This window comes from Xiphias gladius, chromosome 19 (genome assembly GCF_016859285.1).
Source record: "Xiphias gladius isolate SHS-SW01 ecotype Sanya breed wild chromosome 19, ASM1685928v1, whole genome shotgun sequence".
NCBI classification, from domain to species: Eukaryota; Metazoa; Chordata; class Actinopteri; order Istiophoriformes; family Xiphiidae; genus Xiphias; species Xiphias gladius.
This window is the reverse complement of record NC_053418.1, coordinates 19,105,641-19,120,888: the sequence shown is the minus strand read 5'-3', so window position 1 is coordinate 19,120,888 and position 15,248 is coordinate 19,105,641. Positions and strand designations below refer to the sequence as shown.

Below are 15,248 nucleotides of genomic sequence, written 5' to 3'. Positions count from 1 at the left end.
CTGCCCTTCAGGTTAAAGAAAAATATTCTACTGTGAATTTCATTAGTGCATTTGTGGAACAGTTGCTGGTTTTTCTCAGGGTCATTACCTCATTACAGGATTAGTATTCATACCTGTCTCCTGCTGTATAGCACTGCTCCATTTATAGTAATATTAGTCGAAACTATCATACAAACCAACTGTGCATATGGGACTGAATGTAAACAGTCCTGCTCACACATTATTAAAATCCCTTTACCTGTTTATTTCTTCACTCCACCTCTTCTATTAATATACAACTGTAAAAGTAACTGTCCATGTTTTTTGTTGTTGTTGTTTTCTTATGGTTATTACTTTAATAATAATTTAAAAATGTTAAAGCTTTTCATGATTGTTCTAAATTTAAAGGGAGAAACAGTTAACGGTAGTTGTCCAAATCACTGTTCATATATATTCATGTAGTTTAAATAGTCCTAGAGAATACTGAATTACTAATTGTGGAAAACCATAAATGTTATCAAATATCATATATCTAATTGAAATCCAGTAATTTCAGGACCCATGAATGAGAAATAGATGTAAAAATGGATTTTATATGCATATGTGTCAAACCTTCCAGGCCTAATCTTTGGATGGTTCGGCTTGCATTGTGATCAAAATTTTATGTAGTCTGGATCATAATGAACCACATTAGGTGCAGGAAAAATGAAAGTGGACAGCTGACATGGATTTAAATAGATACAGCCACGGGAGACAAGTCATAGACATTTTCAGGCCAAGTGTGGAGGCACAGCAATAAGGTGTCTTGACATCAAATCTCTATTATCCGATCTGAAAAAACTGCATTAAAGGGAGGTGTAATGAGGTTCTATCATTCACAAAATAAGTGTTTAATGTGAGCAGTTGCTCACAAAAACCCTTTGCACACTTGCCCTTCGAGAGAGAGAATTGAACTTTATTGATGTATATTGATTTATTGATGATTTGCTAATATGGGAAAAGTGCACAAACACACACAAAAACACAGGCACATAACCATAAACGTGTCTCTGCTGATTTCCCTCTACTATTGTGTTTATGTAGATGGCATATGTGGGCTACCTGATGTTGTTCAACTACATTGTCCTGGTCAAGATGGACCTGTGGCCTTCTCCTCAGGAGTGGATCGTCATTGCTTATATCTTCACCAATGGCATTGAGAAGATGAGAGAGGTACACTAGACCCAAGCAGTGGCTTCTCGCAAATGTGCACAGTGAATGTAAAACTGTAATGAACACACAATAATGATTTCATCATCACTGCCCACTGAAGACACAGGGCTTGTCGCCATAATGTCGCCTACAGCTGAGTTCTGTGAGTTCTGTGTCAGAGGGCAGATGCCAAGCTTTATGTCCATATCATCAAAGAGCTTATGGGAAATAGGGAAAACAGTGAAGGGATCATTGAGCTGGAAGCAGAAGAGAGGGTCAAAGAGAAAGAGAATGGTAGCGGGAGAGGGTGGTGGAAATGAAGGCAGAAAATAGAGATGGGAAAACAAAGAAAAAAAGTTTAAATAGAAAGTACAGGTATGTGGCCATATGAGACTATCAAGTTCAGTCTCACTCTGTTGCTGTGTTTGTACTGTAAGTGTATGAAATACATTAATCACTGTCACATCGTTCTCAGCTGCACAACAATGCCTCCTCAGACAGTTGACTAGATTCTCTGTTTGGTGAACTCATACTGCCCTCCTATGGTTGTCATGATATAATGCATTTCTATTTTCCTATTCTGTTACATTCAGTTTTTGGGCTCACTTCAGTTTTTCCCTTCAATTTCTGTGTTTATGAGCCCTTCTTACCATCATTCCCGCATTTTAGCGTCCATGTCTTGTTTTCCTTTTTCGACTAATTGTTCTCTAAACCTCTTCCAGATCCTGATGTCAGAGCCAGGGAAGTTATTACAGAAGGTGAAAGTGTGGCTTCAGGAGTACTGGAACATCACAGACCTCATGGCCATCCTCATATTCTCGGTCGGCATGGTTCTGCGTCTCCAGGAGCCACCGCTCATGAGCTATGGGCGGGTCATCTATTGTGTTAACATCATCTATTGGTACATCCGGCTGCTCGACATCTTTGGGGTCAACAAGTACCTGGGTCCCTATGTGATGATGATTGGCAAGATGGTGAGAAGAGGCAGGGGTCATGATGTGTGTGTGTGTTTGTCTGTCAGTCTTTCTTTTCTTTCTACAGTAGAAGCACAGCGTTTATACAGTACTCATATATTTTTTCCCCATTATGTATTCTTCATTTACAACTGACAGTACTTTCAACATGATTTATAGTGATTATTGGTTAACGGGGTTCCTTGATTACACAGGTTTAATTTGTATGGGGTGTGCATGCCCCATCCTAACAGAAATTCTATGCTTCTAAACATTATTGTTTGATCTCAAAGAGAATAAGATCAGAGCCTCTGATACATGCAGAGGGATCAAAGGCTCAAATCTGTATCTGCCTGATGTTTGACTGGCTTCAACATGAGCTGTGTACCACTGGACTCAAACTCTGTTTGATATGAAAATCAGCAATTAGTTAGAGAAAGGAAGACTTGGATTAGCATTCAATGACTTAGTCAGGTAATTGGCATACTGTATATGGTGTTACAGCACCATAAACTGATTTGAAGTCAAAGCAGTTAGATAAGAGAAATAAAGGAAAACTAATGCTGCATTGTAAATACAGCTGAAGTACCGGTATACTAGCTAACTGCACATTGCACTTACACAAACGGCGCCTTTTACCTGTCTTTCTGGAAAATAATAAAACAATATAATGCCTTATTTCTGCCAAATTAGTAAGCACTTCATAATTTTAACAAAGTAATAATGGTTAGAGAGACAACTGTAGCTCAATTTTGGCTTCAAAATATGAATATATCTAAGATGTGTTTCAGCTCTCCAGAAAGACATTAGAAGAGAGCTTTAATCAAAAAATACACTGTGTAATAGAGGCTAGTGGAATATAAACTAGCCCAGAGGAAGGGATTTCCCCCAAGTCACATAAATTAAGTGCATTTTAATATTGACTTCAGGTTTCATTCCAGAACAAACTGACCTGAGGCTTGATTAGCCAACCAAGGGATAGGAATCAAAAAATGCAATTCAGACCATCATTCATCACACTTTTTAAACTACATCTCCAACTGTAACAGACCAGCACACTCCCTTCCTGCTCCCCTGTTTTGCCTCATTGCTGCTTTGTTCGCCTTATCCATTCCTTCTTGTTTTATCATCGTTCCTTTCTCTAATCATTCTCACCAACTGCTCCTCATTTTTTTCTTGCCCCTTCCCTTCTCTCTTCGACACCCCCCCCCAGATGATCGACATGATGTATTTCGTTATCATCATGTTGGTGGTGCTGATGAGTTTTGGGGTGGCACGTCAGGCCATCCTCAACCCAAATGAAGACCCATCCTGGATGCTAGCTAGGAACATCTTCTTCATGCCTTACTGGATGATCTACGGAGAGGTGTTTGCCGACCAGATTGATCGTAAGTTCAGGGCCAGAGCGTCAGAGCTATTGGATAAACTTCATTTTTGTTAATTAAGTGCAGTGGTACTAATTTAATTTTCAGTCATTCTTCCACAGGTTGAAATATTACTGGAGGATGATCTTTTGTAACACATACATATTAAAAACACTTTACAAAAAGACAAACTGCATCTGCAATCACAGTGATTATGAATTAGGGACATTCTTAACAAATCTTGTTTCTACACCACCATGTCTGTATAGTCTTTCTGTGAAGTAACTTAGCCTCTTACATAAGGACATTAATGTCTATTGTCATTTTGTCTTGACCTTCTATGTCTCCACATTATTTTATACCATGTAGACAGAGCGACATTTTGACTCAATAAATCAAAAATAGGCTGTAAGCAGTGTCTGTGAGAAAATGTCCTGAGAATGAGAGTGTATCTGTGTGCTGTTCTGTTGTCTATATGTATGGTAGTATATATGATGGTGTGTAAAGAATGCGAGGAGTAGCCCAAAGAGAAGAGATCTGAAATAATGTTTTCATTCTTTGTTTCAGATATGCATAGTAGGAAGTTACAGCAAAGGCTGAATGAAAAACTCTGGCTGGTCGAAAATTACTTTCGAACTCACGGAACCTGGCGTAATAATGGTCCATTCCACATTGCCCAGTGCAGTCAAAATCCCAGTAAATCTATAGATATAGACCTCAGTTTAACCACATCTACCTATCCCACCTCTCCTTCATCATCCTCACATTACCACCATCTCATGCCTACTCCTACTACTAGAGGCCACTTGAGACAAAAGTGTGCATGCGGCTCCACATGCTCTAAGGTTAAAGTTGCCCTCATGGTTCGGTATCTTGGGTCAGCTACTGTGTATCAGCAGCACTTTCTGTAAATAACAGAGACCATGCAAGAGAATCTGAGGTGAAAGAAGGCCCAATTCTGTGGGGCTACCTATCTTCTCCAAATCTTTGAATGAGACAAGTAGCTTGACCTGAGGCTGTATCCTGTAAGCAACTTTACCCTGACTAATTTTGGCACTGGCTGGCAAATGGCACTGTTACATGGCAGTAGCACTTTTCAAATGTGTTCTAATGTATTTATGGTCTTTATTTTGTGAATTTATGTTCAAACAACAAGAGGAACTATCAAAGTTTTGAAATTTGATATTCCATTGATGTTTGTTCCCCCCATTTTTTCTCTTTACTTTCAGTTAGTTTTACTTGAAGAAGTGACCCTGCCATGTTAACACCGTCTGTCGCATAAATCATATCACCCTCCCTTAACGCCGGCTCAGCTTCTCACTGGAGCAATTGCAACATTGCTAAAATACTTCTACCAATATAGCCAACATTTGACATAAGTAAGCATTCAGATTTAAACATGAATATCAAATCATATTGGAATAAAACACAAACATACAAACATCAACAGCAGAACATATTTTTCAGCCACCTTTCATCATCTATAACCTGTTTTTTCACGTGGTTCAGTTGTCAGAGTTTTTAAATCCAAATTTTTTAAAGGGAAAATTAAAAAAAAAAAATAGAAAAATTACTTCAGTTCTCTGTCTTTGGGCTGCATTGTGTGAAACAATTGAACATCAAGAAATGATGAGCATGACTAGAAAGAATCTCAAAGGCAAACAAAGAACAAATGCTGAATGTTCCCCAGATAAGCCACAGCAACTGAACCATCACAGATGGAAAAAACATACTATGTATCCTAAATACATTTCAAATGATGCAGAGCAATCCACCATTGCTGAATGAAGCTATGGCACACATATGGGACAATATATTTTAAACATTGACTACATGTTTAAATATATTGGAAACACAAATTGCGATGGCACATGATGAATGTGTTTTTATGAGTATTTTGTTTTCAGATGCACATTTTTGAACATGAGCTCCTACCATTATTGTGTCCACTCTTGCCAGCCCCCTCTTTAAGAAAAGAAGCATAAAAATTAATTATGCTTCTTGTTTGTTTGCAGAATATGTAATTATGCATTTTGTTTGGTATTTTCAGGTCTGCTTGTCTCTTTGTTTTTGTGGTCTTGTAACTCAGTGTACATGTCTTTGAATGTTTTATTTGTCTTTTAATTTGCTTAGGTTTTATTTCATTATAGGTTTTATTTTTCTTGACTTTATGCTGTGTCTTCTGTTCATGTAATGTGTCTGCATGTCTTTCTAATTTGTTGTGCATCTAAATTTTTCTACTAAAATATTATTTTGATGGATTCAAGTCTCTGTCTAAAGACATACTTTACCTTGTATTAACTTGTATGTGTGTATTTATTTTGCCACGGTGTGCAGCCCCCTGTGGGCAGAACATCACTACGGAGGATGGGGTGGTAGTGGCTCTGCCTCCCTGTAAGACGGGTGCCTGGATTGTCCCCGCCATCATGGCCTGCTATCTGCTGGTTGCCAACATACTGCTGGTCAATCTTCTCATAGCTGTGTTCAAGTACGTAAACTCTCTAGTAATTTTGGCTTGTCCACTTGTAACAAACTATAGCAAATAGTGCTTTAAAGACAGACTTGAAACACACTTATTTTGGCAGCATGATTATAGAAATCATTCATCTCTGACCTCCAACACTTTCACAAAAACAAGAACTAAGGTTACTTCGTAACAGTGTCTAATTATACTGAGTAAGATAAAGTAGACATCAACTGCCTTTTAGACTTTTCTTGAGATTCATGTGTGCATAAGAGAGAGAGAAAAGGAGAAATAGTAGTTTCTGTTTGGGCTGCTGTTAAGCCACAGTCATTAGAGGCTGGTTGCAAATTGTATTATCATAACGGGATGGTGCTTCTTCCACAGAGACATTACCATGCTAATGATCTGTTATTGTGCCTTTGAATAATCCATGTTGCTACACGGCTCATCCTCTTCCTCGTCCTCCTGCTCACATTTGTCAGAGTAATTACCAAAAATTGCACAATGGATGAAACAATAGTTAAGCTGAAGGTTTAATCACATTAGGCATTAAAGCAAACATTTATTGTGTTGGGCATTGCATTAATTTCTGTCTCACCATACTCTGTGTCTGAACTTGTCTCTGTAGTGCAGCAGCATGCTAAGTGAAAGAATCAGTTCATCAACCAATCAAATCTGTGAATGTATATCTGAAAAGGTCATGATGTATGGTTTGGCTGCAATAAGCTAATCCTTGGTTGGTTTGGCATATCTGTCTGTGATTGTCCGTCATCATAGTAATACATTCTTCGAGGTGAAGTCCATCTCCAACCAGGTTTGGAAGTTCCAGCGCTACCAGCTCATAATGACCTTCCATGAGCGGCCAGTCCTTCCTCCACCACTCATCATCTTCAGTCACATAACCATGGTCCTCAAGCACCTGTGTTGTCGCTGGCGCAAGCATGACGAGGACGAGAGGGACTATGGACTGAGTGAGTGACAGAGAAACCATTAACAGGCCTGTTAAACTCAGGATGGACAGGACAATATGAACAGCAATACTTTCAGAGTTGTAGTTGTGTCACATCACCGTTAATTATTTTCATTCATATTTTGTTTTTAGTGCTATAACAGTGTTGTTTAAAAAAACCACAAACCAACTCTCTAATAGTTAGCATATGTTTTGTTATTGGGGGCTTTGGCTATTATTATACTACCGGTCAGAAAAAATATGACACTGTTGCATTATCCCTCTCAAACTCTTTCACCCACAGAGCTTTTCATCACAGAGGAGGAGCTGAAGAAAGTCCATGACTTTGAGGAGCAATGTATAGAAGAGTACTTCAGAGAAAAAGATGACAGATTCCACTCCTCAAATGATGAGCGCATCAGAGTCACTTCTGAAAGGTCAGACATGGCTACCCCAAAAAATGATGTCGGTGTACTACCTATAGCTTTCAGCCTATGGGAAACTGTTACACAAATAAGTCCAATGCTCTGTGTAGCATAGTGGATAGTGGAAGTGACAGAGCAGAAATGTAGTCATCATATGTTATAGTGCACTCCCAGTGATATAGTGCAGATCTCAAACGTATCATTTCAATTCTTTTCTCTATGATGGCCCATACATTGCATTTAGAATTTTAGTGCAAATACAGTAAACAGAAGCAAAGATACATGCTGCAATATGTACAAAGCACAACAGAACTAAGATAAAACACATACCAGAAATGTTTTAAGGGACACCAATGGCTGAACTGCTGCTCTTCATTTTTAAAAGACCACAAAGAATTGGACTGCGACTGCCTACGTACACAGGAAATAAAACTAGTGCCTATTTTCCCTATCAGAAAAGCTAAATATTGTCAGCCTAAACCATACAATTTCAAGGTATGTAGATCAATAGCGTCATTAAACTAAGCAGAGAGTTTACTCCAGTTTTGACACTCAGATAGCATGATAGGGGCTTCAGCTATTTATTTTTTTTAAACCAAATACCATGGCGTACACGGTTTGTGTCCCTGGAAACATTTCCGTCGTGTTGTTTGTGCATTGCAGCGTTCCTGTATTTTCTTATTTTTCATATATCTTTGTGTAATCGCAGTGCATTTCTAAATCCAGCATACTGTGTATATTGTGACTGAAACTGTGTTTCCTGGGTTTGCTTTTTTATTGTATTTTGTTTAGTTTTTTTGTGTGTGTTTGTTTGTTTTTGTTTGCTATTATTTTGTCAGGCTGCAGTGTGGTAGTCTCTCTCTGCCACCTATTTTCTTCACCACTCTCCGCTGCTACACTCCTCTCTCCAGTGCTTTTAATGTCTTTTCTCGCCTTTCTTCTCTACTCTGTCAGGGTGGAAAACATGGCAATGCGTCTGGAGGAAGTCAATGAGAGGGAACACTTCATGAAGGCATCACTGCAGACTGTTGATATTCGTCTGGCGCAAATGGAGGAGCTGATTGGACGAATTGCCGTAGCGCTGGAGCGTGTGACAGGGGTCGAACGTGGTGAGGTCAACAAAGCACGCTCCAGAACTTCATCTGACTGCACAGACTCTGCATACATACTCCGCCAGGGTGAGTGCCCAGAAGCAGCATACATCCTCCGTCAAAGCAGCTTTAACAGCACAGAGGGGAATGCCTACCGTCTACACGAGGCACTGGAGGGAACAGCTGAGGGCTCCATGTCCCCTCCTTCTCCTACTGGCATGGCCACACGGACAAGGAGCCACTCATTTTATGTAGGTGGCGGTCGTGGTGGTGAACGTGCTAGTGGAGCTGAACGAGCTGAGAGCTTCTTCAAAGAGCGCTCGCTCAGTCTCCACCGAGCCAACAGCTCACAATCTGTGTCTTCAGCTGCCGCCCCCAAGGAGTCTAAGCCCCTCCCCCTGGCGACGCTGTCGGTCTCCCAGCAGCACCGTCCATCATCATGCATTGATATCTATGTCTCAACTTCTGAGGAGGTGGGGCCTGCGGAGGTATTCCTGGATCCTCTCCGTGTGGTTCCACCACTCCAGAGAGACTCCTCGCTGCAGTCAGAGATCATGGAGACGGTGCTGCCAGGAGGCCGAGACTTCAGCAGCGCTGCCACCAGCGGCTTGGGCGACAGGCACTCGGAGGGCGGTGCAGGCAGCAGCGGCACAGCTGGAGCTATGTTTGACGACAGTGCGGCTGCTGATTTGTCATTGTGCTCAGCCCACCTCTTACCAGACACCACCTTAGCCCCTTGGGACATGGAACCATCCCCACCTCCCTCAGCAGGGCTGCTTGAACGGTCTAAGAGCAGTCGCTTTCTCTCTACGGCAGGTACAGCATTCCTGGATGAGCCTTCTCTGGTCAAGTCCCACAGCCTCATGTTCACACCAAGAGGCTGCTATGGTGGACTCGGGGCAGGAGTCCAGGTAAAAGCTGCAGAGTACACCAGCATCACTGACTGCATCGATACACGCTGTGTCTCAGCCCCATACACTCCTGCAGAACGCTCACACTCCCCTGGAGGATCCGTCTCATTCCCCTTTGATAAGCCGTCAGACATTGGTTCCTCTCACCCAGAGAGAGAGGCAGAGCTTAGTCACACAGAGTCTGATCCAGAGGACCCTGAGGACCTGATTCCAGCCCCTGATACCCTTCGCCAAGGGGGCCTTGGCGGGCCCAGTGGGGCCCCTCTCTGCTCCCCCTTCTCCAGGCTGGAGCGAGCGAACAGCTGCTCCTCAGATGACTCCCATCCTTCCCTCACACTGGCCCCTCCGCACCGGAAGAGCCTGTCGGTGAGTGAGAGGATGGAGAGGGGACCAGGTCTGGGGGCAGACAGGGGGCCTGGGCCGGGGGGCCGGGGTCTGGCAGGAACCAGAAACCCCTTCCTCAGGAGCAAGTCTGGAGCACGGCCTGAAGCAGCCAAGACTGACAGCCTCTCCATGAGGAAGCTGGCAACTCCGTCAGCTTTCCGCAGCTTTGATAGACAAAACTACACGTGACAAGGACGCTGGCCAGCACACTCACACACTGATAGGACCAGGGAGGAAAACTGAAAGGGCCGATAGGCAAAAGTGAAAGCAGGGTGAAGTTGCCTATAGATGCTAATCTGGACCAGATTTAGAGTTTTTTCACTAATGTTTCAGGTTAAAAAAGGTGATAAAAGTTTATTCATAGTACATGCTGGAGGGCAACTTTACCCTGGATCATGAATCGAAGGAAAGGATTGGGAAATGTAAGGGTCCTAATGTACACCAGTCAAATACAAAGAGCTATGAATCTAGACTAGTTTTGACCTCCTCTTGTAGCTAAGTAACTCTCAATGGGGTGTCTCCCACCCACCACCTTTACGTCAAGTAGACATCTGTCACTGCGTTACATCATATATCAATCAGGTTAGTCAGCGAAAGTATACTTTTACTCCTAGCTGCGTTATATGGTAGAAACTGTCAGATCTGAGAGACGGAGAGAGAGGAGAAGGAAAGATAAAACCACCACCTCATTTTGTCGTTTTGTCTTAGCATAGAGTCATTACTGTCACAAAACTTTCACCTTAAATACATTTTCCTCTCTTCATAAAATTCTAACTCCACCCTGTAAGACCCCAGCACAAGCAAACAGAAAGAAGCTAACATTTCTGGCTGCTTCATAAAGGAATCACTGAAGTGTTTGGAACCTCTCATGGTTGCATTGGAAATGATGGCTGTAACATGGCAACAACTTACCTCTTGATACACAAATACACCTTTCAAATAATCAATATTTATCTCTTTTTTCAAAGGAATATCGAATTTGTCTTTTGATCACATATTGTAGCATAATTTATCTACAAAACTGTATTTGTTTCTTTTGACAGATCAGCTACAAAAAGAAAGCAGGGTTTAAACATACTCCAAACAAAAGGTCATCACTCTGTCACGTGTCTCCAATCAGCATTCAGTGTCTGCAGTGACTGGAAACATATAATCTGCATTTGTTTGAAAGAGAGTGATAGCTAAAAGCTATCAGGAAAAAGCGAGAAAGAAAATGTGACATGAAGACTGAGATCCACAGGTGACAATATCCAGTGTTTTGAAGCTCATGCTTGGGGCACTGATTCGAAGCATGAGTCTGTATCAGGAAAGTGAATGAGGGCAGTCAGTGCTTATAAGGCCAATGCATAAGAAAGGAAAGGAGATATTAGAGTTTTTGAAGTGCAAGTTGACATTCACATGTATATTTACATGTCTACACACATACATACATGACCAGTGAAATCCTACATATCACTTGGAAATAAACTTAACTTCAGGCTTGATCCCAGAGAGCTTTACCAAGTGCAATTTTGCAAAAAATGGGGACAAGAGGGCGCTGTGAGCCCATGTCAGAAGCAACGCTTGCTGGGCGAACCTGATATGAACCTTTCTTTGCCTGTACCTGACACCAAAAATCCATTGTAGCTCTCTTGTGGCCCAGCCCTCCTCCTTCAGGTTTTAGCAGTGGCATTATATTGCAATGGTTTTACATCCACCTACACCTAATGGATCCGTCCTTCATCTATTCCATAACTGTCGTTCATTTGCTTTTCTCCATTACTGTTTTTCAAATTATATTCAAAGCCAGCCCCTGCAAAAGCAGACTTTAAAAGAAAGCAGGTGCCCCATGACTAAGCCCGTTATAAATCATATACAGTTCAGGAAGAGGTCCTAAAGAACGCGCTCATTTATGAATTTACTTTTTTTTTTAAAAGCTTGAGAATAAGCTGTCAAGTATATGCATTCTAGCTGAGATTTAAGAAAGGTGTGCATTTTAGGTGACATGGAGGATGAAAATGGAACTATTATTATTAAAAGATGAAAGCCAGATCAGTGTTTTAAAATTTTTTCATTTTTTTATTCTAGTGGAAGAAGTCTGGAGGGGATAAAAAATGTCCCTCTCTGATAGCTTTGTGAAGATAAGATAGGTGAAATTAATACAATTCTTACTGATTTTTTTTATGTTTATGTTTTATATTTCCTCACTATTACAATTCATTTGAATCATGTTGCATTTATTTTGAGATTGATTCTATTTATTGACATTTTTTGCTCAATGATCATTACAGTAAATACCTGTTTGAATTACAAGATTAATATTTATATCTTCTCAGTGATATTTTTGTCAAATTTTAAGTATTTTCTAATTAAACTTTTAAATTTAATAAAAGATGACCATCTACATGCACTAAATGCTGATGTATTATATTATTTATTAAATATAGAATTGTCTGATATACTGTACATTTCAATCATATTTAGAGTATTTAAAGTAGTTTTTATTGTATGTTTTATCAAGCAGCTTATGAGAATTTTCTAATGTAAAGTTGACACGGCAACACACAGTTGCCAATATACCAAACTTAGGGTGCCTTGTGGGCATCGCTGGAGTATGTGGGGACTGAAGTGATTCAAAAGTCTGTGAAATTTCTCGTCTCTTTTTATTTCTCTAATCACAGAGCCCAAATATCAGTGATTATATTCAACATGTGGCTTTGGCATACTCTCATAGACCTTTGTTGTTCTATTTAAACACATCTGATGTACAGCGTAGGAGGACTGTTATTATTAGTAGACTGTATCATTGCTTGTATGGACGATTATTTGAATCCACCCAAACACAGATTGAGAACAATAGTTTCATAGCTGAAGAGAAAAATCTATTTGCACATGAAACTGAGACATATGTATGAGGATATACTGTAGCATCCCCATAAGGTTGGTGGCATTGAAGTAATTCTATATTCTTGCTTGAATTTAATGCTTTGACTTATCTCTGTGTCATAACCCAGTCTGCTGGATGATCCAAACTCTTCATATGCCCACTAATCCTGACCTTAACCTTAAAGAGTTGCACCAGCGATTTACTACTGTACTTCCATAAAGTTGGGGTTTAGATTTAAAAAAGGATGGTCAAATTGAAGCAACAGAGGCCAAGATGCCCTAATTTTTAGTCTTAAGTATGGGTCAAGCCGCAAAAATGCTCGACTCTACAGTTCCCATAATGCAGCTCAGTAGCATCTTTTGATAAGAACGTCCCCTGACTGTGCTCATCTTTCAAACTCCTAGTCCCCAGTTAAAAACACACGTTGTCTGTGAAATATTTGAAGTCTCAAGTCTAACTAAACATCAGGGTTATTTTCTCAGACTTCAGAAAGCTCCCTCCAGAACTAAGAAAGTCATACAACTGTGGTCAAAGGCTCGGTAGGACTGTCCATGGCCAGTAAACTGGCCTTTATTTGTAAAATCAAGGGAATGCCCATATAACCCAGTAGTTACAACACCAACATAAATTGCATTGTGGACACATGGTCAGTATGGATCATGTAGGATGGACAGATTGGGGGGTAACACATTTAAATACCCATAAGATGACAAATAGGGTGTTGTAGCCGGTCAATACGTACAAAAGATTGCAGATTACAAAAGGTTTCCTCAACAAATGTGTAGGTTACAGTATGTTTTAGAGAGGAAAGGTTGACCCCAAGTCAATGCTCAGGGACAACGTTACCCCAGTGATGCAAGGTAGTAAGTATATCATGGAGTTATGTTGGAAAGAAAGAAAGAAAGAAAAAAGAAAGGAGTTTGTCTTCAGCAGAAGGCCTCCAGTATAAACACTGTGCTTTATGAGTCTAACCCAGAATCTTTGGGAGTCACAGGGAAGCTGTACATTTTGTATTTTATGTCTTCAGAAATGGCAATAGTATATGAATGAATGTCTTGTTCACCCATAGAAGGTTCACTTCCCAACAGTAGAAACAATAAAGAGGCGTTTTTCTTGGTTCATTGAGAATTGTGTTGTGATAGAGATGGCTTTGGTCACAAACAGTTGACCCTTACATACTGTACGAAAACCAAAATTTGCCAAACCAAATGGAAACAAGCTGAGTCTTGCTCTACTGACCTGTTGTCCACACAGCTGTGGCAAACAGGGTTAACCAAGCAAAGGTCGTACAGCTCAACTCAGTTTTGCATGGCTCAGTATGAAAACATGACTGTGGGAATAAAAGTTTAGGCCCTGCTATTTGCCCTATTGTGATAGGAAATAATAAAAAAAAAAATTTCTAATTTCTTTATCCTTACAGTAAGGAATATGAGATAGCATACATGTCCACATGTACATGATTCTTTAATGGTTTTGTGATATGTTGACATGGCTGTCATGGAAAGTATTGACAGGAGGTGTGCATGTGTGCCTATGTGTGAATGTGCGTGTACGTGAACTGCGTGTGAATCCAGACATGTAGATGACACCAATAACAGGGGGGCATGCCAACACAACACAACCCAACAGAATCTCAATGTACAGTATTTTTTAAATATTTTCCTATACTGTATCTTACAGTTTTGTGGAATCAAGAGTAATGATGATAATCAACAGATCTGCTTCCCTCCTATGATGACCTATGACTCATAAGATAAAGACAGTTTCACGCACATGTCTTTTCTGCAATAATTGCTGATGTTGTGCTTCTGCAAACAAAAGGGACTTACCCCCCTACTGGTCACACTTTATGTAATGTCCTTTAAATGCATGCAGTTCTTCCACTCAGAGTGTACAGAGACCTGTAAAGATGACTGAGAGAAAGATAGAGTGAGACTATAACATGAAATCAAAGTAGTGAGTATTTGGATGCAAATACAAATCTGTATTCTTCAATGTGAATAGGATCATGTCTGGCATGCATTGTTAAATAAACAAATAGATTGGTACTCCCTGTCTTGCCTGTTTTTACGTCACCTGGATCTTTAACTAATCAATGACAATAAGACTTATCATGTGACTGACAGATGTGAGAAATGTCTGTAAAGTTAGAAGTGTGTCTACTACCATCATGTCTGTTTTAATAGGTTACTATAATGAGAAAAGACATGCAGAGTTGTTTGTCAGACACACAAGCCAACACAGAGGAAGAGGCGGAGAGAAAAAGACTCATGTTGCTTGAAATAATTATTGGATCAATGAATTAAAACCTATAGGGGCTATACATTATGAACATCTGCATTTCTTTGACCCCCTTTATGATGCAGGCTACAATTGATGCAAGCTACGATTCACCTTTTGCACAATATCCCTAAAATATAATGCAATCAGCAATACTACACATGGCCACAAAAATCACATTAGGAGTTGAATCCACACCTCTCTGACACAAATTATAAGCTTCATATTTTCAGTGATTTATTGAACTGCACCATCCTCATGGATACAGTTGTGGAAGGATGTTAATTCTTAACTTCTTAACTCTTAATTCTTAACTTAAGTAAAGGTAGTAATAACACACTTTAAAAATTCTTTGTTTCAAGTAGAAGTCCTCCATTCATATTTCTACCAA

At 40.2% G+C, this 15,248-nt stretch overlaps 1 protein-coding gene across 2 annotated transcripts in view; it reads left to right on the top strand.

The window, feature by feature from the left end:
- trpm3 (transient receptor potential cation channel, subfamily M, member 3) overlaps positions 1-9,900 on the top strand; it is a 128,362-nt gene extending 118,462 nt beyond the window's left edge. Inside the window, exons 20-27 of one of the 2 annotated variants that reach the window (XM_040155150.1) lie at positions 1,063-1,191; positions 1,893-2,144; positions 3,337-3,515; positions 4,065-4,183; positions 5,825-5,975; positions 6,729-6,922; positions 7,205-7,337; positions 8,280-9,900. In XM_040155150.1, coding sequence (XP_040011084.1) covers positions 1,063-1,191; positions 1,893-2,144; positions 3,337-3,515; positions 4,065-4,183; positions 5,825-5,975; positions 6,729-6,922; positions 7,205-7,337; positions 8,280-9,900 — 2,778 coding nt within the window. The remainder of the gene's footprint in view (positions 1-1,062; positions 1,192-1,892; positions 2,145-3,336; positions 3,516-4,064; positions 4,184-5,824; positions 5,976-6,728; positions 6,923-7,204; positions 7,338-8,279) is intronic. The other variant, XM_040155152.1, reaches the window with a different exon arrangement.
- Positions 9,901-15,248: the final 5,348 nt, after the last annotated feature.